Raw genomic sequence first — 25,998 nt, 5'->3', positions numbered from 1 at the left:
TAGTTTTTGTATTTTCAGTAGAGACGGGGTTTCACCATATTGGCCAAACTGGTCTTGAACTCCTGACGTCAAGTGATCTTCCCACCTTGGCCTCCCAAAGTGCTGGGATTACAGGTGTGAGCCACTGCGCCCATTTTACTGTGTTAATTGCTTCATGACCATTGACCCTGCTTAGTTTTCCATCAAGTCTGCTTCATTTTTGAGAAGAGAGACTGCGTGTTGCTCTCTTATGTCGTACAAAGAGCGTAAGGGTGCCCAGCATCCAGGAGATGCTCAAAGATGCCTGTTGACTGCCTGAGTGATGGACTGGAGTGCTCTTGAATGTACCCAACTTGCTGGTGCCACTCAGGGCCTGCCTGTTGAACAAGGCTTTGGGTTCAACTTTCTTTCTCCAAGTCTGAGGGTCCCCAGCCCCTGGGGTCTAATTCCAGTTCCCAACTCCTTTGCCCTTTTCATGGACCCAAAACCAGTTGTTTCACAAGGGCACACCCATGATGAGAATGGCCTCTCTGCAGAAGACGCTCCTCAGAGAGTGACCTTCAAGGGCTTGCAGATAACACAGGACCAAGTCCGTGTTCCTCGCCTGCTACAAGGATCTCTGCTCCCTTCTCCAGCCTCTCTTTCCATCTTTATCCAGCATGGACTCTAGGCTCCAACCTACTCCCTCTAGGTACAGCATCAGGATTCCTGCCTCCCTCTCTTGCTCCTCATCTGGCAAGCCCTATCTCTTTTCCCTCCTTTTCTAAATCTTTTTTTATCCTTTGAGATCCAGTTGAAGCACTGCCCACATCCCAAAGCCTATCTAGCACCCTGTACTCAGGGACCTTCTCCTTCTCGACTGGCCACGTTGCACATCTGACACTTAGCATAAACCACTCTGGGCCTTCTCAGATGAGTGGCAAGGGCCCTATTTTCTCTGCATCCACCGCAGGGCTCTGGAAAGAGCTTTAGACTTGAAGTGAGGAAGCCTGTATTTGAGTTTGGGCCCTGATGCTTAAGTTGTGTGGCCTTGGGCAAGTCATTTCACCTCAGAGAGTCTCAACTTCCTCAACTTTGAAATGGGGAGACCCAAAACCTCCAAATCCCCTGGGTGGTCACAGCAGAGTTGGAACTCAGTTCCTTGATTTCTTGGGTAGCACAGAGTAAATATTCAATAAATCTGTATTGGAAAAATGAATGAAAGCGCATGCCAGGCATAGAGATCTGGGAAAGTAGGTGGTTCTGACTCTTAACAGAGAGGTGGCTTTTGTATTTGGAGACTGTGGGGATTCCAGGATGCAGGAAGGACTTGAGAAGGCAGAGCAGTTCTGAGAAGCCATAGAAAGGAGCCCTAATAAAGATGGAATCACTCTGCAGCGTAACTCATACAGACCCCCAGGGTAAGCCCTGGACAGGTGAGCTGCACAGGACACAGATGCCTGGGGCTCAGGCACTGGGCTCCAGCAGTAGCCAGTGGCCAGCACCTGTTTGACCACATGTGGGTGCACAGCTGCCTCTGGGAGCACACAGATGCACAGATTTGCTGGAAGGTGCTGGCTTAAATTAGCTAAATCTCATAAACACTAAATTTATGTCACGAATTGTCTGAGAGTCATAGAAAACACATTTCCAAAACCTGCATTTGCTAAAAAATGCTTTATCAGGAATTGACCTTGGACCTTGTTCCATCAGCAAAACCTGCTCTCCAGGGGAAGAAGCTCTTCAACCCATCAAGTACAAATGCATCCAATTTTATATGTTCCTTCTCTCTCTTTTTGTATCTCCTTAACAATGAAGCTGAGAATGTGGGAATTGAGTTTGCAGATGCAAAAAGGCTTGGCGGTTGGCCAGTATCCTTGTAACCTAGTTCCCCTCTGTTCCACTCATGCCCAGGGAGTCCTGGCAAATAGTACTCCTGGATGGACTCCCTCCCCATCTCTCCTCTCTCTCTCTCTTTCTCTCTTTCTCTCTCTCTCTCTCACACTCACTCTTTTTCTCTCTTACACACACACACACACACACACACACACACACACACACACACACAAGGATAGGAACATTCAAACCCACTGGTTAACAGCCCTGTGGATCTGAAGGAAACTTCCCCTTCCTGGAGGGTCTCCAGCCAGGGGCACAGGGAATCAGGCCAAAATCAACAAGACTGGACTGTCTGGGGCAGAGCCAGCCTGGGGAAACTTACATTCTGCTTTGGCACAGATGAGGCAGGCGGTGGTGCAGTTGAAGAAGTTCAGGATCCCAGCTACAGCCACGCTGATGTCGGTGTTGCTGGGGTGGAGGTTCAGGGTTGTGAATCTCTGGAACTGGAACTTGACAAACTCCTCTGGGGCCACTTTGAAGTGAGGGACCTGGCGAGAGGAGCAAAAACGGACAGCAGGGAGGATCCAGGCGGGTGAAAAGAAAGAAAGAGGGATGAGTGAGCCGAAGCTGCAGAGGGTGGGTTCTTTTATGTAACACCTTCACCAGACACCAACGGGAGAAGGAGCTCCCAGGGCACCCACTCCGTGGGAGGAAGACGAGAGATGACATCCCTGATGATGCTTCAAAGAAGAAGCTCCAGGACAGAAAACTATTTGTCCAGAGACCCGGAAGAATGTACCGTGGGTCTGCAACCTGGGGTCTGTGGTCCTGAGAAGGCAAAAGAATTGATCTTTATTCTCAGAGGAACTGCCTGCCGCTGGGAGGAGAGACAGTTGGCTCTTGAAAGCATAATCCTTAGAATATTTTATTTGTGGTTAATACATCAGAGTAGAGATGGCAGAAAGAGAAAAATGGCTACCCTGGGACTAAGAGAAGAGTCCCATTAGCCCAGCCCAGACAACAGGTGTATAGTAACCAGCTCCCAACAAACTTCAGTGGAGAACGCCCAAGGAGAGGAAGTAGGGCGGGAATGGGCTCCTGCACAGACTCACAGGCGCACACAGAGGAAGGAAGCCCTGCAGGCTGAGAAACCATCTAGAGAACCTCCGAACACAGCCAGGTAAATAAATACCTGGTTTGGCTTCATTAGGACAGTGTCAGCTTCCCTCTGCATCTATTACTGACATTTCCAGGACCCACTCTCCTGCCGTCTGCCTCTCTTCTCCCAGGAAAAGATCTTAAGAGGCTGTGATGGCTGCTTTATTGGCGGCTTAGGCAATTTGGTAGATAATAGGAAAGTTACAATGTAATAATCTGCCATCCACCTTGATTTTATTCTTTCACCCTCACACCTGGTGCTCAGAGCTGACAGAGCTGAAGCTGAGTATCAGTGTGTATAGATGTTAAAGCAAGGAAGATTGATAGTAGACAGCAGGAAGAACTTCCTGGTGGTGAGTAGACTGGCCTCCAGAATGGATTATTCAGAAATGACTGAAGAATTGTCTCTGCCTACTCCAGCCCAGAACTTATCCTGCCAAGAATCTGGGAAGATGTTGGGATGGTCTCTGTAGGATTCTCCTACTTTATCCTTTTACATTTCTGGGAGAAGTCAGCTGGAGACCAGAGCCCCTCTGAGACTGAGGTGGGAGGAGGATAAAGATTTAGCAGAAACTAGGGAGAAAATTTCTGAATTCAACTAGGATTAGCCTTTTAACTATAGGGAGAGGGCAACCAATATTTTCCAGCAGAAACTGAAAAACGCAGAACTGGGGAGTCTGGTGAGTTATGAAAGGCAATTCTAAAGCGTGAAATTGATCTGTGTTGTAAGGGATCTTTCCTCCTGCTTGTATTTTGTATCCCATCCACTCAGTCTAAAGTGAGTAACAAACAGACCTTAAAAGGCAAAGGTCACAAATGGGCAAGATAGAGGAGAAGGCCGGGCAGGGCAGGGTAGCCTGGCTGGCTGGTTTGAATGTTTGAGCACCTCTGACCAAGGTCGTCCCTGTGTAACCCTCTAGCCTACCACATTCCATTAGCAGCTAACCCAACAGAGCACAACCCATTAGCACCCCCTACTACTGTGGAGCCCTCAGAGATACCATGAATCCACCAGATCCTAGAGGTGGATGGGAAGGACTCAGGTAGGTCAAAACAAACGGGTTTTGGAGTCTACAGACTTGGGTTTGCATCCAGGTTCCACTATGTGATTTTCAGGCAAACCACTTAACTTGTCTAAACGTCATTAAAATGGAGATAACCACAGGTGCTTCTTAGAGCTCTTGAAGGACAAAATGTGCACCTGTGTGTAGGGTGTATAACAGCTCAACATCAAACGAATAATAAGTGCTTGGGCAAGGCCCTTTCTCCTTCCTCCCCAAACATAGGAGCTCCCACAAAGCTCTCGGAGTTGTGCGCACAGGGGGTGAGGGCTGAGGAAGAGGAGCTGATGGGGAGCCTCCAGCACAGTCTCCTTGAAGCCCGCTGGGCTCTACTGGGTCCAGGCAGGGATGGCCCAGCCCAATCCTGGTCCTGTGGTTCCCTCTCTATGACAAAGATCGATCTATACTCAATGTGCAATTGCAAATGTATCCCAGGAAGCCATCACGGAGGTGTGTGTGGGACAAGAAGAGGTGAGCAGAATGGAGAGGGGAGCAGCAAGGCAGAAGGCAGCCAGCCACAAGGGCTGCAGAGATGTCAGCAGCACTTAAAGGAATGGACTCCTGGGTGAGAACTTCATTGCTTTTCCCTGGAGCTGGGGAGAATCCGCGTAAGGCAGTTCAGCCTCATAAAACATTAAAATAAATGCATAATCTGAGCAGAGAGGAAAGGTTGCTCTAGAAGAAACATAACCAGACAAAGGTGGGTAAGCGTCTGGCCGCTCCCAGGGCAGTGCAGTGTGGCTGGATGGTCTGGCACAGAGGCAGAGGAATTGGCTGCAGATCAGGGGCTTGGCCTCTGGCCTGAAATGCCAGACAGGGTTAAAGGATATGTTGGCTGAGATCAAATAGCCACTGAACCCCAAGAGGAGGCCATATTGGAGTGGGGCTTGGGGGAGGATTGCGATGCACAGCAAAGACCGTGTCGGGGCGGGAGGAGGGAGAGAGGAGGAAAGAAAAAGAAGATGCAGAAGAGAGAAGATGGGGAGCTGAAGTCTTGGCAGCCCCACTTGGTGAAGATCAGAGCCACTGCTAGAATAACGACCTGCCATAGATTTAAGCTGTTTCTCAGAGTGTGGCAAGAAAGATGTAAATTACACATGAGGTCTAACTTCCTGGGCCAAGGGCTGGGAGAGGCTGGGAGGGACCTAGCAGAACAGAGCTCCTTTGTGGCCTGGGCTGGCCTCAGAGTTGTCTTTGAGGATATGTGAGGGGGAGGAGGATGGGGAGTTGTCAGCCCCAGCCCACGTAAGAAGGTTCAGGGGCACAGTCTACAGAGAGAAGCCCAGCTACTGGAGGAGCAGGACCAATGCGGCCAGGACTAGGATTGCGGCACTTAAATGTGCACACAATTCTGAGAGTGGGCTCATCAAATCGGGAAGACAAATATTCTTCCGCCCAAAGCCTCAGGGACTTACTGAGCCCTGGATTATAAGAGATAGTGGTGGTATCAGAGGGGTAGGCTCCCAGCAGGCGTGGGGTGGGCAGAGGCCTGCCTGTTGCTCCTGCCCTGTCAGGGGCGGCTCACTGAGGAGGCACCTAGTCCCTCCTGCAGCAAGTGCTTCTCCTATTTCTAAGAACTGGGTCCTCCTGAGACTAGAGCTTCTGGAAGGCTGAGCCTCCAGGCCTCTAGGGCAGAAGCAAGACTGAGCCTTCCTCCCACATCCCTGCCCCCGACCCCACCCAGGTCCTGACCTCATACCTGATCACCAAGCTCCATCTGCCCCCTGAGGACCTGGCGGGAAGGCCCTTGGGGCAGGCAGGGGCTAAGGGGCCACTTTCTCACTGTCTCCTGAGGATATATCTGAAGGGGAAGGATAGATGGATCCAGGAAAGACCAGGAAAGATGCCAGCACTAGACAGAATCTCTGAATTTCTGAGTTTGTCTTCTCTGGGGAAAAAGGAGGGGGAGAGCTAACGGAATAGGGAGGGGGCAGTCACTCTGAAACTTGTCCCCTACCATTGTTTTCTCCCATGGAAACAGAACTAGAGAAAATGGACTCAACACTTTGAAACTGGAGAGCCTCCAGTTCGAGTCACATCTGAGGAAGAATGTGCTGCCTGAAGAAGCAAACATCGGAATTGGTGAATGAGGAAGAACGTGAGATAAAATCTCTTTTCTAGATAACTTATATGACAGAGGCTTTCAAACTTTATTTTAGCAATAAAATGTAGCAAAGCCTTCCTCGAAGGCATCCTTCCCCAGAATCCCGATATGTACACAGATAAACAGGAGCTGCGCACATGGACACGAGAGTGGACGCTCAGACGTCTGCCCGCTGGGCCTGCCATGCCCACCACCCTCTCCAGCCTCTCCTTCTACCCACCACCACCAAGAGGCCGCGGGGGGCACCGCCATGGAACCCTAAGACACGGAGGAGCTCCGCTTCAAATTCCTGCTGTCAAACACCTCCTCTGAGACCCCTCCAAGCAAACATCCCGGAGCAGGGCAAGCCCACTGCTTCTGTATTTGTATTTATGTTGTTGTTACTAATGACACCAACCCAGCCTTGACAGGCTCTTCCAGCCCTTAAGAATCAACTGTATCTTTGGACCCTGGGCACAGGCTCCAGCGCAGGGATATTCCCCAGCCCTGCCTCACCACTCACCTCCTTCTCTCCACAGATGTTGCTGATGATGGAGCTGGAGGCTGGGCTGGACGACGGCCCGAGGACAGCGACCACCCCCTTGGGGAGGATCTGACACACTGCAGCCGGCGGCAGGGACAGGGAAAGAAGCAAGGCACTCATCAGGTCAGGCTTGGGCCACGGCCCAGTCCTCTCCTCTTCACCCGCTGCCCCCTCACCTTCTACCCATCTGCTCCCCAGGCCCCTGCTCCAACCCTTCCAAACCCAGAGTCTCTCCTTCTCCCCTGGACGACTGGGCTCCAGGACAGTTTTATTGGAGTTTATGGACGGCATTAAATGAGGAAATGACCCAGGTTATGACAACATACGGCCACAGCCAACAGGGTGTATAAATTGTCTGGACTGTCACTGAAGGACAGAGGCGAATGGAGCAACCCTGCAGATTCCATCCCGCGGCCCGGCCTGGCCTGCAGGGGGGTAGGGGGAGCCCCAGCACTTAGTTCCCCCAAATATAAAGAGAGTATAGGAGGAGCAAGGCAGGCAGGCAGAGGTATGAAGGAGGGCGAGGATGACACAGACAGGAAGAGAGCAGGTGCAGCTAAAGTCAAAGGGAGCAGAGGCAAGAAAAGAGGAAAGAAGACGGGAGGCAGGGGGAGAGCGAGAGGCAGAAAAGGAGTCTCATCTGTCAATGCCCCCACCATTCACTTCGTCCCAAAGCCTGGCACATTCCCTCCCCCAGGCAGAGCAGGTCCCGTCCTGACAGACCAGCATGCCTGGGATCTGGCCTTTCCCTCCTGGACTGAACACTTGCTCACCTGTCCGGGATCAGCTCCGACACCACCTTCTCCTTAGACCTTCCTGGGCTTATTTATTTATGTATTTGTTTATTGAGATGGAGTTGTACTCCGTCACCCAGGCTGGAGTGCAGTGGTGCAATCTCGGCTCACTGCAACCTCTGCCTCCCAGGTTCAAGCAATTCTCCTGCCTCAGGAGTAACTGGGATTACAAGCACCCACCACCACACCTGGCTAATTTTTGTATTTTTAGTAGCGACAGGAGTTCACTGTGTTGGCCAGGCTGGTCTTGAACTCCTGACCTCGAGTGATCCACCTGCCTTGGCCTCCCAAAGTGCTGGGATTACAGGCGTGAGCCACCGCACCCAGCCACTGGGCTCCTTTAGATGGAATTAACACTGCCTTCGGCTCCCAAGGCCTGGGGTTCATGCCTCTAGTCTAAGACACTGTATCCATTTTGGTTTGTTGTTTAGAGCTCTCCTCTCACTAGATTTCAAACCTCTTAAAAACAGGAACTGAGCCACATTTATCTCCTAATCCCCACTTCTCACCTTTTCAGTGTCCGGCACAATATCTTCTAGAAAGTAGGAAGCCCAGCTCAGATTTGCTGAGTGAATGTGTGAAGGAATGGGATGTGTAATCAGAAGAGGGGAAGAGAATCTAAGATTTTAAAATGCTAGAGACTGAGAAAGGGAGGACGGGAGAAAGAGGGAAACACAGGGAGAGAGGACAGGAGAGAATTCTCAGTGGACACACTAGGGTATCATAGCCAAGGGGCCGCCCCTCAGAAAATGCAATTGAGGTTCCCCACTGCATCCTTGTCTGCAAAACTCAAGGCTTAACTCCATATGTATTTTCTTCCTACTCATATTAGGAGTCAGGCAGAGCAATTTCCCTGGGCTAGCAATTGAGGTTAAGGGACTAGTACAAGGTTTCTTATTGAACCAGCTGCAAAGCCACACCTGCCATGTGGATGCTTTCTCCTGGGTTAGAGTCCAACACAGCCAGGTGATCACCTGAGGCAGAACACCAGGGTTCAAATCCCAGCATTGCAATTTACCATATGAACTATAGATCTTGGAGTCTTCTCTCAGCTTAGGGCTTGGGCAGGCATCCCACAACATCCCAAAATCTCAGCTGACTAGAGGACTCATCAGTACTAAGTATCTGGCCGAGGTAGTGATGATCAGGCTTCATCTCTGAAGAGCCTCTTCAAAGTCCAAGCTATTTCCATGGGGGTTATCTCATGTGACTTCAGCCAACTTAACTCTTACAGCCTGCTAGGTGCTTTACGTTCATTATCCCATCAGATCCCTACAACTGCCTTGTGGGAGTGGGGTCTTATCTCCTGATTTTACTGATAAGGACACAGCACCCTACGGACGTGAAGTGCCTCCGCTCTGGTCACACACCTAATCAAGGCCAGAGCTGGCATCTGGATTCAAGTCTCCTGACCCACATCCAGGGTTCATGTTCCTCTCTCATAGCCACTTACTTTGTCTCCACTGGCCCCTGCAGCCAGCCACTCCTACACCCAGCTCTTCTCAGCCTCTTACAGTGGAGGTCCCCCCGCCCACCTCGTCTACTGAATCCACTTCCTCCAAGGTCACCATGGCCTGTTATCCCTTCTCATCCTGTTCTCTTTCTGTAGCACTTGTTGTTCTGATTGCATTGTTCTTCAGAATTTCCTAACACCGTCCAATCCGAATTTTCCTCCAGTTTTCCGGTCAGTCTTTCTCTCAGTGCTGACTCTTCTTCCTTCTCCCACCCAACAAATTTAGGCTTTACCCATGACTCACTCTTCCTGGGCCATTTTACCATTGTCTACGGCCTCCACCCTTGTCTCTGCCCAGAAGACCCTGCACTCTCACCTATGTGCTGGGTCACAAAGTCAAGTTCCAACCACCTGCTGGATGTTGCCACAGGGCCTTCCCTCTGGCATCTCGCACTCAGTTCTGTAAGAGCTTGGAGTCTGATGCATGGCTGTCTGGGTTTCAGTCTCTGTCACTTACTAGCTCTGAGACCCTGAGCAACATTACCAAACCTCTGGGCCTGTTTTCTCACCTACACGATACTAACAGCACCTCTCTCATAAGGTTGCTGTGAGAATTAAAGTGAATTAATACTTAACACTTAGAATGGTACCTGACACGCTACATGACCCTTTTCTTCTTATCCCCACCATATCAGATTTGTTATATATTTTTCACAGTCTGATTGGATCTCCATACTTCTATGAGGAAAATTCATTTTTATCTCCACTTTACAGCTGGGGAAACTGAGGCCTACAAAGTTTAAGTAACTTGTTTAAGATCACACAGGTAATATGAGGTCAGACTGGGCTTGAACTTGGGGATCGACCTAGCACCAAAGCCAGTGCTCTTATCCACTCTACTTTACTCCTCTTAGCTCCTCAAGCTCAAAGCCACAGTCATCCTGGCCTCTTTCTTGCCTTCCCTCACTAAAGCTGTTCACCTGCTTTACCAGCCAGGGATCAGGTTCCGACCATCTGACCTGCTCACTCACTGCCAGCCCTTCCTTCCTACGTCTACTGCCATGGTTCCAGGTCAACCCCTCTTTAAAACCTGCCCTTCTAAGGGATCTCTCTGTCTCTAGGATTCTTCATTTCCAATCCATTCTTTGAACGGTGGGGCAAATTATAGTCCTAAAACATAGATGGGAGTGCTCCCCCAAGACAGAGAACCTGTCCTATTTATGCCTGTGTCCTCCAAACTTAGAACAAGACCTGACTCAGAGTTCTGTGGCCAATAAACAGTGTCTGAACCACACTGAGGCCCACTCAACACCTTCCATGGAAAACAGGAAATAAACTAAATGTATAATCATAAGGGAACAGCTACATAACATGTGGGTGGTATGCCCAAATGGAATATTATTTAGGCATTTAAAATACTTATGAACAGTTTATAATAGTATTAAAAATATTTATGTAATAATACTAAGAGACAGAAGCAGGATATAAAATTATATGTATATCTATACGAAGGCTACAACTAAGCAAATACAGAGAATACTTACACATTGAGGAATGATTATGAGAAGATGTTATTAAAGACAACATTTACTGAGTGTTAATTATGGCCCATTCGAAGCACTCTTATGGGAACTGACTTATTTAATTCCCAAAACGACCTGATGAAATAGGTACTATTACTGTCATTCTCATTCTACAAGTACAAAAACAAGACAGAGAAATAAAAGAGCAGAGTCGAGATTCAACAGCTCCACCCAGTTCCCCAAAGACCAGCCCCTTCACCACTGCACCACACAGCCATCCCCAGCAAGTGGCAATTAACTGGGATGTTTGTAGATTGCCTTGGCCATTGGAACACTGAGTTCTTTTCTTCCCTTTTTTCATTTCACTACTTTCTTTTTTTTTTTCTTTTTTTTTTTTTTTTTTGGAGACGGAGTCTAGCTCTGTCGCCCAGGCTGGAGTGCAGTGGCGCGATCCTGGCTCACTGCAAGCTCCGCCTCCCGGGTTTACGCCATTCTCCTGCCTCAGCCTCCCGAGTAGCTGGGACTACAGGCGCCCGCCTCGTCACCCGGCTAGTTTTTTGTATTTTTTAGTAGAGACGGGGTTTCACCGTGTAGACCAGGATGGTCTCGATCTCCTGACCTCGTGATCCACCCATCTCGGCCTCCCAAAGTGCTGGGATTACAGGCTTGAGCCACCGCGCCCGGCTCATTTCACTACTTTCTAGAATGAGCATGTATTCCTTTTTATAACATATTATAAAAAATACAATGCTATAATAAAAGCATTCTTCTGATGAGCAAGTAAAATTCGAGTGACTCTGGTCTCCTTAAGGCCTATCTTTGCAGCCTCTTCTCCCACCGTGCCATCTCCCGCTATATGGCAGCTCACCTAGAATATACTCTGTACATATTTTCCTGCCTGATCCTGTTCCCGAATGGTTATCTCTAGACCAGGGGTTCTTAACCTGTAGCCTGGGGTCTGTGGGTAGAAGTCAGGGGTCTGTGAACACTTGTGGGGGGAATTACATCATTCTTTTCTCTAACCCCTAAGTGAAATGTAGCATTTCTTTCCATTTTGAACGTAGGCAATAAACCACAGTATATTAATAGCACCTGTGTGACTTTGTTTCCCACAGAAATCACCAAAGTTTTCATATCACACTTCAGGACTAAGGATATCTTGAAATATCAGTTATATTCATTATTACTACAAAATTATGGTAGTAGTTAGACTCGATGCTGGGCTTGGCTATTTAATACATTAATGAAGAAGCACATATATTAGTATACCACTATTAAAATATAACTGCATTTCCATATAGCTGGTTTCCACAGTCATCCTATCCATTTTATTGGATTTTTGTTGTTTATTTTCTGTCCTTTTTTATTAATAAAAATGTTTTTATTCATTTAAAAACATTTATCTGAGAAAGGATTCATTAGCATCTCCAGACTACCATGGTCTAGGCCTTCTCTTGCCCTTCTGCCTAGCAAACTCCTACTTACACTTCAGCATCCAGCTCAGATCTTGCTCCTGGGCCAGAAGGCATCTCTCCCTCCCTATATTGACAGCACACTGTGGCTCTGAGTCAGCTGCCTTTAGGAGACAGTGCAGCTTCCTTACTCTCTGAATTCCTGGCCAGCTTCTGTCCCAAGCACCCTGGTGACGCTGGATCCCAACAGAGGAAAGTTCCTCCTGAAAATAAATTCTTAGAGAAGGCCACAATTTCTTATTCCCAATTCCAAAGTCCAAAAGGCTCTGAAACTTGATGTTTTTCATCAAACTCAGTTGTTGGCAAAATCTGATCTCAACAGACAGATGTAAAGCTATTTACAATGTGTGAGTATTTGAATGTAAGCATGCATGTGTTTGAGTATGGGATTACTGGAGATTCAACTTTACATATGGTACATGCACCACACAACCGTTCTTTTGTTTTTGTGTGTTTGTTTGTTTTTTTGAGACAGTGTCTCACTTTGTCACCCAGGCTGGAGTGCAGTGGAGCAATCACAGCTCACTGCAGCCTTGAACCCCTGGGCTCAAGCAATCCTCCTGCCTCAGCCTCCCGAGTAGCTGGGACTACAGGTGCAAGCCACCATTCTTGGCTAATTTTTTATTTTTTGTAGAGATGGGGTCCCACTACATTGCCCAGGCTGGTCTTAAACTCCTGGCCTCAAGCAATCCTCCCACTTCAGCTTCCCAAAGTGATGGGATTTACAGGCATGAGCCACCACGCCCAGCCCCTCAACCTTCCCAATGTCTCAATCTGGATTCTACACACCTCAGGCCTCAAGGGTTTGTGGGCCTGTGCCTGCCATTCTGAGCTCCTCCTACACATTTGTCAATGTGTCCATCTCCCTCGGTGGATCATAAACGGCCTTGAGAACAAGCGAAATGTCTATTCAGCCCTGGCAAAAAGAAATTGTTCAATAGATGTTTGCTCAACTGAACTGAAGTGATCCCAAATGAGTCCAGGGGAACTGAATTATGGTCTTACCAGTGGCTACGGCCCGGAGATTTCCTGGGATCTGGGAATTGGCCTTTCGTTCCCTATGAAGGGTGCCCTGCTCAGTAGAAATGGAAATCATTTATAAAGGGCCTCAGCTCTGGAACCCCTGTACGCTGATTCTGCAAGCTTCGGCCGTGTGAGCAGTTTGCAGGAGGCTCAGGAAGGGAGGGAGATGCATTTACCTCTTCCTCTCAGGCAGCAGAGGAGTTGGAAGGCTCAGCTGCTGGAACAAAAGGCCACAATGGGGTATGGTGGCCCCATGGAGGGACTTCTTCTTCTCAAAATGCTAGCACTGGCATGGATTGGAGCCTCCTTAGAAGCCCAGGCTGGATGGGGATGGTGGCATGAGGGGTGTTGTGGAACTTCCTCCTTTTCTGTGTCTTCACAGGGTCCCCCCTCTGGACAGAGAGCAGTTCAGGGAGGGGAGGGTGTCGCTGTGTTGCAGACGGTTCAGAGGGGTTAATGGTAAGTGCCACTGACTGTAGCCCCCCCTCTAGGGAAGGAGCAGCTTCCTGGATGGACCCAGGGGCCAGATCCTCCTGCCTGACAGTAAGGAGCTGCCCAGGTGGTAAACAACCCTGGCCCCACAGGGCTCACAGAGCTGTGCACTGGAGAGGGCTGGGAGAACTCAGAGTCCTTCATGTGGAAGCGCTTCCCAGTGCTGCAGCCTGAGTGGAGCAGAGACTGCAGTTTCCCTCTGAGCCTGTTCATACTGCACAGAGTACATGTAAAGCCCTGGCGTCCCAGGGCAAGGCAAACAATTGCCTCAATCACGTCCGAAGAACCATCTCCTCTCTTGTGCTAAAGCTGTCAGGAACGCATTCCATTCTGAACTCTCTGGGAGTAGAGAGCGGACTCAATGGATTAGCCTTGCTAGCCCTGGAGCCGAGGAAGAAATGTGTGAGGGAGGGAGTGCCACGCCCCATGACGGGCCCCCTGGTGTCCAAGAACTCGAGACAGCCATCACTTCTCCTCACCAACAGCGTATATCACGCAAAGCCTTCACCTGGTCCCAAGACACTGTGTAGGCAGCAATACCATTTACTGGGCCTTTCCAAGTGCCAGGCACACATGCCACCTGAATTCCTACAACAACCCTGAGAGGGAGGAGTCACTATACTAATTCCACTACTACTAGGTAACATTTATGGAGAGTACACACTATGCCAGGCACTGCTCTAAGTCTTCTAAGCACCATCTCATTTAATCTTCACAACAGCCTCATGAAGTGAGAACTCTTCTTATTTCCACTTTACAGAAGAGGACTGTTGGGCATAGGAGAGAAGCTCAGGATGCTGGTAGAGCCAGGATTAGAATCCTGGTGCATCTAACTCCACAACTTCCTCTACACTGAAGCCAGGCTCTCTCCTCTGTCCCCACGTACACGCTGTTTCAGCCATACTGTCTGTCACCGCATCCCAATGTATCCCTTTTTTTTCCTGCCTTAAGCTTTTGCTCATGCTATTATGCCATCTACCTAATGCCTTCTTCTCTCTCTTCATCGATCAACATTCTAAGATCTGGCCAGGGGCCTCATCTGACCCCATAGCCTGCTCTGCCTACCTCCTAGTTCTGACCTCCTGCTCCCCTGTCTGAGCCACTCATTGGCACCTTCTCTGGAGAGCCACCTAAGATGGTGTCATTTTGCAGATGTCTGCATCTGAACTTCTTCCTGGAGAAGATCTTGAACCTCGGTTTCCCCATCTGTAAAATGAAGGGGTTGGACCAGATGATTTCTAAGTACAGCAATTCAATGCATGACTGAGCCCACATCATGCCTAGGATATGCGTAGCTCTGAGAAAAGGGGAGTAAGGAATGTATGCTGAATGACTCATCACTTATTTGCATGCCTTTCTCTTCTGGCTTCTTACTTTTTTTTCCTTAAGCCAACTTCAATTGATTCTGTTGAACTGAAAGAGGGATGCTAGCCCTCACTTCTTAGAGGCAGCTCTGAATCACCAGAGGTCACGCTCGTGGAGCCTGAGAGAAGTTCAGAAGCCTGTGCAGGAGGTGCAGCCATGTGGAGCCGGAACACTATGCACCATGCTCCCTCCGGGCACTGGAGCCACGAGTGGCCCGGATAACCAGGGTGCCTCTAGTTTCAAGGGGAAACTGTGGACAGCTAGTAGCATGCTTGGCCTCACAGAGACAAACTGAGGCACAGGTGAGGGGTTGACAGGGAAGCCCCTGCTTCTGGGTCTGCAGGAAATTAAACCTCAAACTGGTTCCGGCAGCAACAGGGACGGAGCCTCGGGTTGTTTGAATGGTAAAGGGTGGCGCTTAGTTCAGCTCTAATACATGAGCTGCAGGAGAAACGTTGATCTATAGGAACGGAGGAGGGCGACGCTTGTGGTAGCTCCCTGCAGAAGAAAGGCTGAGGCTCAGATAAGACACGGACGGAAAAGAAGGAAGGGCCAGGTGGCACAGGAGCTGACCTAACAGGTCTTGTCCATCCCTGTTATTTTAGATCTGTGGGCTGTGTAGAAGGAGTTAGAAAGTCAAACATGAAGATCCTGGGGCAATAATGGTGGAAGGGCAGAGGCAGGGGATGTCAGATGCAGGCTGGAGAAAGCTTTACAAGTGACCCTCACTTTAAATAAACCCATTATATGAAAATCTGTCTATTTGAACCCAAGAGAACAGGGGGTGATTTCCTCCTCATATCTTTCCAGTTTCCAGGCTGGCTATTAATTAATGCCCCGTGTGATACTTTCCATCTCAGAGCCTCGCTTTCAACCATCAGACGAGGGGGCTGACCTCTGGCTTCCAGCATCGTTAGCTTCTTTACACTCCATAATCTTTGATTCTTGAAATAACCATTGCTTCCCTCAACTGACTCTCCCACCCTGAATAGGATTCATTAAGTGTGATGTGGACAGAGCTTTCTGAAATCCCCATTACTCAAAGTAAGGCACAACTGTGCCCTGTTGGAGTGCTACAGCCCCAACTTCAATCAGAGCCTCTGCTTTCCACAATCAAAGACATCATCACTAGGGTCTCTTTCATCCCCCTGAAGCAGAGTTCCTGGCCACAGGGTGACAGGTGTAGGGTTAGGGCAATTGTCCAGGGCCCCAGAGCCACTGGCATTTTTTAAAATTAACAATGCGAATTAGCCCTCGGCCACTAACCCAGGGCAAACCACGGCCTTTGGCATTGGGCAGCAGCTGGCTTGAGGAGGCTCACCACATCTTTCAAAGTTTCAGAGCTATCAGATGCATCAAGCCCAGAAAACTAGAAAGGGAAGGGGAATATCCAATTACGATGGATGCTGACATTAGGCAGGCCACTCGAGAACAGCCCTGGAGACAGTGCTGCCACATAAGTAGGGCTGAACTTTGAAACAGAAGAGAGAGGGAGAGGCTGGCAATAAGTTAGGAGGAAGCCTGTTCAAATGTGGGGTGAGAGAATAAAGCCAATAACAAAAGCCACAGCTGCCACTTCCTGAAGGCCTGCTATGTGCAGTGCCGAGCATTTCACCTACACCGTTGCGGGGAGTGCGCCCCGTGACCCTATGAGGCGATGCTACCATCGCTCCCATTTATGAACGAGAAAACAGAGGCACAAAATGGTTTAACAGCCTGTCTACGTCACAAAGCTAATACATGGGAGACCCAGGATTTAATGCTTGTCAGTCTGGTTCTAAAATCCATGTTCTGAATTTGTATACCACACAGCCTCGCCAAAGTAAGGATCACAGCGCTGTGGGCTTTCCTCTACCCAGAGATCCTGTCTCCCTCCTCCCTTCCTTCCCCAAACACAATCGCTGCCCCACCCTGCAATAGCCAACAGGTGGTAGGTGCTTAAGCCGCAATCCACCTGCCCCCTTACTTTGGGAGGGAAAGAACTGGGCTGGAACGTTTCAATGAACCTTACCTGGGTAGTGTTTAAAACCCACTGTGGAAGAGCACTCTGGCTTCAGGTGAAAAGCCTTTGGAGTGGGAAGTTCCAGAAGTTCCCTTTCCTAACGAATGCCTCAAACACACTGAGATGTAAAAACTGAACTGAGGGCCACTTGCTAAGAAAATACCTGGTGCCTAAAAAGAAGCCCATTAAAAAGATGCCCAAAGTTCTATAAGGTGGAATAAAGATACCCGTTTCCTTTATTTCCCTGATTGATCTGGCTCAATATTTTAGATATATTGACTTTACTAAGTCAGGCTGCATGGGTCACTAAAGAGGAAATTTACATCTACTAATGATGCCATCCATCATGGGCAAATCTTGGCTCCCTCATTTCTCCCAGAGAAACCCCAAAGAACCGAAGAAAAGAGGGGCTGGCTTTTCAAAGTATGGACTACTGAACTATTTAGAAATCTGGACCCTTGTCTGAGACCCAGCCCCCTGGACAAGGAAACACTGTGGACTGGACTGGGGGTTCACAAGGAGTTGTTGCTGGCATTTCTGATTTCATTTGCAAGATACTGGGAAATCTGAATCTCCCTTCCATTATACTGGAAATTAACCTCCATGACAACTAGGATTCTTGTCTGTTCCCTGCTGAATCCTCATGGCCTAGAATAAAATATAATAGGCACTCACTAAACACTTATTGACTAAATGAATAAATAAGCGACTATTCTGGCCCTTGTTCCTCCATGCCTTCTTGGGAAGGAATCTGTGCCTATAGATCCTGTTGGCCTCAACGGCCCTGTTCTATATGGTATGGCCCTCCCTCAGTCATAGGACCAGGAGGGACCAGGAGTAGACATTCTCTCCAAAGGTAGTTATTAGGCAGCCTGGCCAACACCTGCAACCTGTGAGACTGGCCACACTGCAAGTTGAGCTGGTCCAATCCGAGCCAGACCTTGGGGATGCACACTAAGAGGCACTGGGGGAAGCTGCCACCGATGTGCACCCTAAAGAGAAACTGAAAGCCACCTGAGGGCAGGAGCACATCGGTCTTATTTCCTGCTTTGTTCCCAATGCCTGATATCCTGAATTATGCCTGAGATAGAGTCAATGCTCAATAAAAGTTTCCGAATGAATACACAGAGGGTACATCAGGTCTGGGTAGTCATTATGGACAAGTACATGATGAATAAACCAGGGAACCCAAACTAAGAGAGAGGGAAGAGCCTGGATCTAACAGCACAGGAGCATGAAGGAAGCTGTGGGAGGGAGAAAGGCTAGGGAGTCTCCAGAGCCACTGCCTGCCTCACTTCTTACCTTTTCTGGATCTCACAATACCCCACATGTGATGCTTGGGCCTGTGTGGATGTACTGATTTTCCTGCAACCCTAACAGCCCAGGCTGGAGCTTTGTTGGATCCCCAGATGGAAGAACAGATGTATTCGAGCAAGTTGTTCTTTTGGTTTGTTTACTTATTTTTGCCACTGAGGGTGGTCAAAGGTTGAAACAAGTTAGAAAAGGGAGGAGATGGGGACTCTTCAAGTTTTAGGGAATAGATACTATTATCTCTGATTTGAGGGGCTCTTCTCCTGCCCTCTGAACTGGAGCTATTCCGTTTCTAGCTTAGCCACAAGCCACTAGCCCACTAACTTGGGCTTAGTCTTGTAAAGTTGTCAAGGTAATACGAACAGCAGGCCGGGGGATTGCAGGGAGGTGTCGTGGACTGTGCGCTGGGCACACAGGGTCCAGGACCAGCTCAGCCATTGACTAGCTCTGTGGTCTGGCAAATGATTTAATGGTTTTGAACCTCAGTTTCTTTTCTAAAGTGGAGGGGATAACACTTAACTCTTAGGTGAGAATTACAAGCAGTGCCCAGCACATAGTAGGGGCTCCGTATGTGTGACTTGAGCGACCTACTACGTACACCTGTAAAACACCGCAATTCACAGATTTTCCTATATTTAAAATAATTTAAATCTCACAATAGGCTGGGCACAGTGGCTCACGCCTGTCATCTCAGCACTTTGGGAGGCTGAGGTAACGGGATCACTTGGGGTCGGGAGTTCAAGACAAACCTGGCCAACATGCCGAAACCCCATCTCTCCTAAAAACACAAAAATTATCTGGGCATGGTGGCACACCCCTGTAATCCCAGCTACTAGGGAGGCTGAGGCATGAGAATCACTTGAACACGGGAGGCAGCCCCAGTGAGCTGAGATCACACCACTGCACTCCAGCCTGGGCAACAGAGTAAGACTCTGTCTCAAAAAAAAAAAAAACAAACCTCACAAGACTTGCAATTACCTCACAACAACCTACAAGACTTGCAAATTAGAGCCTAGTATTCCTATTTTAAAGATGAAGAAACTGTTTGGATAGGATAGGATAAGTGACTTACTGACTTATCTGAGGTTACCCAGAGAGTGAGTGGTCAAATTCCATCCCAAGTTCCAGTTTCTCCCACAACACCGCCCTTAGCATAAGAAAGCAAGGTAAGCAGTCAGATGCGTAGTGGCTAAGATACCCTCAGGCTGGCCGTCTCTCTTATCACACATGAGATTTCATTCAGGGTTGTGTGGACAAAATGTCCAGAAGATGAATCAATCAATATATGAAGCAATGAATGAATGAATGAATGGGTATCCTGTCTTAATTCTACTCTACCCGTGATTCGCAACAAAACCTGGGAATCTCATCCAGGCTGAGAGCTTCACAGGACCTCCTGGTTCAAGTTCCTCTCCTTCCGCTGGAAATATCGATATCAGGTATCTCAGAGGCCTGGTGACTGATGGGTGCGGCTTGCACCACCGCTCATCCATTCCCTGCCAGCAACGGAAGAGGCAGCCCTGCCCAGTCTACGTACTGGTTTCTGCAGTCTCGTACTCGCTGTCTCTGAGAAGCTCAAAGATATCCACTTCGACCTTGGCCTTGCCCAGCCTCTCAGGAGCGCGGTTGATGCGGTTCTTGGCCAGGGTGATGGAGAGCCGCTCCCCTCTGCTGCACTCCATGGGGTCGTCCAAGATAGCAGCTGTGGGCAGGCAACCACATGGAGACAATTGGTACTCCACCGTTACTGTTACCCTCCTCCTTCTCCAGCCTCCCCCTGCTGCCACCTTCCTCTTCCAGGCAGCGCCCCAAGTCCCTCTCCATCCTGCCATGCTCAGAACTGTCCCCCAGAGCAAATTGTGTCCAAGCTGAAGGGTCTCGGTTTGCAGCCAGGTGTAGCAGTGGATTCTAACGCGGATGCATGCCTCAGGAACCCTGTAATATCAGAGCAGGCCACTAGGGGTCCTGTCTGCACGAGGTCCCCAGGTCCAGGCATCCTGATACTTGGATACCTGTCTCCATGTACACAGGTAAGCAGGCATTGTGCAAAGCGAGGCGGGTAGTGGCTGTCCTTTGAAATAGTATTCTGAACATAGGAGAAATTCTCCCTGAGGTGAGAGAGGGTTAAAGGATGCCAGGTCTGTGAGGGAGGGCTGTGGTCTCAAGGAGCAGCTGCCAGACACTGCTGAATGCTGGCTCCCCAGGCTCTGACACCGATGGGCCATGCTGCCAACGTGAGCTACTTAGTTTCTCTGGACCTCTTTCCTCACTGAACATTAGAAAGAGTAGGACAACCTCACAGGGTTGGTGTGAGGATTCACTAAGATAATGTATGGAAGTGGCACAGCACACAGATTTAATCAGTGTGACTTACTCAGTGTGGATGACTGCAGTGGTGTAATACCAACAGTTGTCCAACTTCTGGGAGCAGCGTTAAGGATAAATGTTATGATATCACAGACAACTGGCTTCCAATCCAAGCTCCAGCCCTCCACAGCTCTGGGACCTCAGTTGCCTGACTTTTAAGGAAGTGGACAGAGCCTGGGGCTATTGTGAAGATGACAGGATATGGCATGGGCTCAACACAGTATCTTGCATGCAGTAGGCACTCAATAAATCTAGCTACAGAGATTCTTAATTCTCTTGATGGAGGTGTTACAAAAATGAAGATCACACAAAAACTTGTACACAAATACAAGCAGCATTATTCATAATTGCCAAAAAGAAACCCAAATGTCCACATATTCGTGGATAAATAAAATGTGGTTTACCCATACAATGGAGTATTATTCAACGAAAAAAATAGCAGGTACTGATACATGCTACAATATGAATGAACCTTAAAAACACTATGCTAAGTGTGGCTGGACACAGTGGCTCATGCCTGTAATCCCAACACTTTGGAAGGCTGAGGTGGGCAGATTACTTGAGGTCAGGAGTTCGAGACCAGCCTGGCCAATATGGTGAAACTCTGTCTCTACTAAAAATACAAAAATTAGCCAGGTGTGGTGGCGTGCACCTGTAATCCCAGCTACTCGGGAGGCTGAGGCAGGAGAATCACTTGAACCCAGGAAGTGGAGGTTGCAGTGAGCTGACATAGTGTCACCTCACTCCAGCCTGGGTGACAGAGCGAGACTCCATCTCAAAAAACAAACAAACCATTAGGCTAAGTAAAAAAAAGCCACACATACACACAAAATACATATTGAACAGTTCCATGAATATGAAATGTCCAGAACAGCTGAATCCACAGAGGCAGAAAGATTTGTGGTTGCCTAGGGTTAGGAGAAATGGGGAGTGTCTGCTAATGCATGTGGTGTTCTTTTTGGGGGTGATGAAATGTTCCTAAAATTGTGATAATGGCTGCACTACTCTGTGAATATATGAAAAAACCACTGAATTATACACTTTAAGGAATTATGTGGTATGCAAGTTATATCTCAATAAAGCCATTATATTAATAGAAATAACAGAAATATCAACCTTATCTTTCAGAGGTTGAGAACTCAGAAAAGCAACACAGAGAATCAAGCCAAATAAATTTCACTGACATGTGGCCCTTGAATGTCTGGTGGACACAGAGATCCAGGTTCTATGATGTCCTTTCTGTGCATTGCTCCATACTCACTATAATCCATCCCACAAACCCAAAATCAGGACACAGAATATTGCAAAACATTTTTTCCTTGATTTGTGGATTTATTTACATGCATAACTTCATTGAATAATAAAAGTTAAATGTCATTTACTCATGTTGGCCATGTATGGGGCTACAGAGGTACACCCAAGTCCGAGGCAATCAAGTGGACTTCTGGGAATTAACTAGCAAAGTCCACGAACACCTGGGTGATCAGTCACCTGCAGAAGTGACCACAGCACCATAAATGTGACTGAAGAGCCTGGGAACATTTAAATCACCCCCACACCCCCATCTCAGGGAAGCATGACTAGATTGAGGTGGCTACTGAGAGAGTAGAAACCGAGACAGTCACACTGTGGCATAAAAGAATGACAACCTTGGAACTAGAAAGGAAGTAGGGCAGCCTAGAGGAATGCTTCTCAAATGGTGCTCCCTGGAAGGCCCCTGAGTTCCTCCAAGAAGTGGAGGGGAGGCTGCCTGGGATCTCCAGCCCCATACCAGCTCCAACCATCACAATTCCACCTGCATCCGTTTTAGGGGGTGGGGTTCCACATAAGAGTTTATGTGGGAAAAAAATGTTTTGCTATTAAAAATATATAGGGGCTGGGCATGGTGGCTCACACCTGTAATCCCAGCACTTTGGGAGACTGAGGCAGACGAATAAGGTTGGGAGTTCGAGACCAGCCTGACCAACATGGAGGAAACCCCGTCTCTACTAAAAATGCAAAAAAAAAAAAAAAAAAAAAAAAGGCAGGCATGGTAGCGGGTGTCTGTAATCCCAGCTACTCGGGAGGCTGAGGCAGGAGACTCTCTTGAACCTGGGAGCTGGAGGTTGCAGTAAGCCGAGATTGTGCCACTGCACTCCAGCCTAGGCAGCAAGAGCAAAACTCTGCCTCAAAACATATCTATACATAAAATAGGAAAAAATCAGCCAAGCTGTAGAACAAGGAAAAGAGACATCTAAAGTGTCAGGAACTGGCAGTGCCATCCAGCATGAGTTGGACAGACATTGGATCCATGACACACGAGCTTTACATTAAGCTACAATGTCAGCATAACCACTTAGTGGACACTATCTCACTTAATCTCTGTAACAATTCCGTGAGGTGGATGTTTTATCTTCACTTGGACACGAGGAATTAGAGGTCAGAGAGGTCATGATCTGCCCGTTCTCACAGGTTTGAAGCATGACAGAGGAGGGAGATGAGCCCAGGTCAGTCTGACTCCAGACCCTGCACCCTGACCACAGCTTGTCTTCCTTCTTATAAAAAAAAACTTAAGGATTTGCTGCTAAGCAGGGGGTGCGCTAGGGAGCGTGCATGAGCCTTCTAGGGACTGTAAAGGAAGCCTCCTTTTACAGACTGTAAAGGAACCCTCAACACCAATAGCAACAGGCTTGCCCCGGACCTCTGAAAACTCTCTCAGGGAACTTCCCCTCCTCCCTTCTCCCTGTCCTCCCTCCACCCCAGCGACATGGTGTTTAAACTGTGGAGGCAGCTATCCTTCCCTTTGGGCCAAGTGAGCTCACTGTTACAACGTTTCCATCTACAACCTACTAACTATTGAACAATCACTTGTAATAAGATAAATTAAGTAGTAAAATAATCTCTCGGAAAATGAGCATGTCCGCTGCGGGTCTGGGAACTGGGAATGTTTTGATGTAGTTGTTCATGGTTCAGAGTCATGCTGGGCCTGCCTCTGCCTCATCAGTGTACAAAGGCCACAATTACACCTGCACCACAGGAGGCAGCACACACCAAAGGGTCTGCGCTGAAGCCTAGCAGTTCCATCTATTCCCACTTCGTTTTGGCAAAGTAAACACTCAAGAGTGTGCTATGGACTTCAGCAGGTCCCCCCAAATTCATATATTGAAGTTCTAACCCCCAATATTACTGCCTTAAAAAATAGGGTCTGTAGGACAAAACTAAGGTTAAATAAGGTCATCAGGATGGGACCCTGATCTGATAGGATCAGTGTCCTTATAAGAAGAGACACCAGTGCCTCATGCCTGTACCAGAACTTTGGGAGGCCGAGGCAGGCGGATCACTTATGTCAGGAGTTCAACACCAGCCTGGCCAACATGGTGAAATCCTGTCTCTACTAAAAATACAAAAAAAAGTATCCAGGCATGGTGGTGTGTGCCTGTAATCCCTGCTACTGGGGAGGGTGAGGCACGAGAACCACTTGAATCCAGGAGGCGGAGGTTGCAGTGAGCCGACAGGATCATGCCACCGCACTCCAACCTGGGCAACAGAGTGAGACTCTGTCTCAAAAAAAAAAAAAAAAAAAAAAAAAAGCCTGGCACAGCAGCTCCTACCTGTAATTCCAGCACTTTGGAGTCTGAGGTGGGTGGATCACCTGAGGTCAGGCGTTCGAGACCATCCTGGCCAACGTGGTGAAACCCCATCTCTACCAAAAACACAAAAAATAGCCAGGTGTGGTGTTGGGCACCTGTAATCCCAGCTACTCAGGAGACTGAGGCAGGAAAACCAGGAGGCAGAGGTTTCAGTGAGCTGAGATTGTGCCACTGCACTCCAGCCTGGGTGACAACAGGGCAAGACTCCATCTCCAAAAAAAAAAAAAAGGAGAGAGACACCAGAGCTCAGTCTCTTTTTCTCTCTGCCACGTGAGGACAGAACAAGATTGCTATCTGCAAACCAGGGAGAGGGTCCTCATCAGGAAGCGAATTGCCTGACACCGCGATCTTGGACTCCCAGCCCCCAGAACACTGAGAAACATTTCTGCTGTGTAAGCCACCCAGTCTGTGGTGTTTTGCTATGGTGGCCCGGACACCAGTCTGCCATGTAACAGCATATAGTCGGCTCACAGAGCATCACTGCACACACCTTAAGATAGAGGAATAATAAGCAGGTGGGAAATAGGGAACGTGGGAACCTTATAGTAAGGGGAGGATGAGGTCTTCTCTTCACCCCATTCCTCTTTCCCTGCCCACAGCATCTAATGCAGAACTCTGTGCTCCAAGTCATTATGCAGGTCATTGCCAACTCACTAAGATCTAAAATCCTGTCCACTCTACCTCCCAACCCGCGTGCCATTCAGGGACCATTTTTCATTAGGTTTTCGACAGTGATTCAGGTCTGGCTGGAAACGGCCCCAACCAGCGGTTGGCTGGCAGGAAATATGAGGATCGTAATAATTAGGATGACACCAGGTACTCAGACTCTAGAGCTGCGGACATGAAAGACAAGGTGGAGGCTCAGGCTCTCTTGGGACACCAGAGAAGCATGTCCTCAACAGGCAGTTACCAAACAGCACGCTTCTTCAGTAGTCCCAGGAGCGGGGACCAGATGGACGAAGGAGAGCAGCTTGCTCAAGACTTAATGTGCAGCGAATGCTCATGGCTTGCACTGCGTCCCCTAGGCCTGGCTGCCTGGTTGGGCTGGGATGCTCCAAGTCCCAGCTGCTGCCTAATGAGGAACACTATGATCCGGCACATCCTCCAGCCCTGGGGACTGCCCTGCAGAGAAGCCCCACACCACAGTGAGGCTGAGAGGTCTGGGGCCACAGCAAGGGCAGAGCTGAAATGGGGAGACGCGTTCAGAGACCTGGGGCTTCCCCCTCTTTCCATCCATGAGGCCTCAGTGCACAATGACTCTTCCAACCCAGGTGGACTTCAGATGCCTCCAACATGCCCAGGAAGCTGGGATCCCTTGCATTTCCATCGAGTCTTTCTCCCTAGGAGCACTTCATCCTCTGCCAAGTTCTGAGTTGTAAGGCTCATGCCAAGAAAAGGGGAACCCCTTGATTGTGCCCTTCTCCACCCCTAAAACTCCTCTCCATGTTCTTGTCACATGCTTGTGTCAACACTGGAGGGGACTCCTCCCGCTGCAGCCCCTTCCAGCTCACCCCTAATCAGTGTGGCCGTGGCGACCCCGAGAGGGCATACAGCCACTGACCCGCTCAAGCTCCTCAGAATCTCCCCACTCTCTGAAGAGCTGTCCCAGTCAAGTCTCTGGCATGGCCTCAGGCCCCTCCTGTCCTATCTTGGCTTCCACATACCTCTGTGGTCACAGCATCCTCTCTATCCCCAAACAAGGTGTCAGAGCCTCCATGTACAGTCCTGGACTGGCCCATTAACTCTCCTCCATGCTTTTGCCAATGCTGTCCTTGTCCTTTGTTCTCCCTTTCCCTACCAGGGCTCTTCTCTCCCTCAGACACCTCTTCTAGGAAGCCCTCTCTGACCCCCTAGCCACAGTGCTCTCTTTCTCCTCGAATTTCCCGGGAAACTCCTACCATTCCAGCAGGCTATTGCTTGCACA

The 25,998-nt window shown here is 48.9% G+C and overlaps 1 protein-coding gene across 1 annotated transcript in view; it reads right to left on the bottom strand.

Moving 5' to 3' along the window:
* The window catches only part of GRIK4 (glutamate ionotropic receptor kainate type subunit 4), a 244,864-nt gene that overhangs the window by 170,808 nt on the left and 48,058 nt on the right, over positions 1 to 25,998 (bottom strand). Inside the window, exons 5-8 of the mRNA XM_033207192.1 lie at positions 20,091 to 20,186; positions 19,616 to 19,780; positions 6,623 to 6,720; positions 2,180 to 2,345 (exon numbers count right to left, since the gene is read on the bottom strand). Coding sequence (XP_033063083.1) covers positions 2,180 to 2,345; positions 6,623 to 6,720; positions 19,616 to 19,780; positions 20,091 to 20,186 — 525 coding nt within the window. The remainder of the gene's footprint in view (positions 1 to 2,179; positions 2,346 to 6,622; positions 6,721 to 19,615; positions 19,781 to 20,090; positions 20,187 to 25,998) is intronic.

Source organism: Trachypithecus francoisi, unplaced genomic scaffold (genome assembly GCF_009764315.1).
Source record: "Trachypithecus francoisi isolate TF-2019V2 unplaced genomic scaffold, Tfra_2.0 Lachesis_group8, whole genome shotgun sequence".
NCBI classification, from domain to species: domain Eukaryota; kingdom Metazoa; phylum Chordata; class Mammalia; order Primates; family Cercopithecidae; genus Trachypithecus; species Trachypithecus francoisi.
Note: the sequence above shows the minus strand (reverse complement) of the source record. Positions and strands in the feature narration are given on the sequence as shown.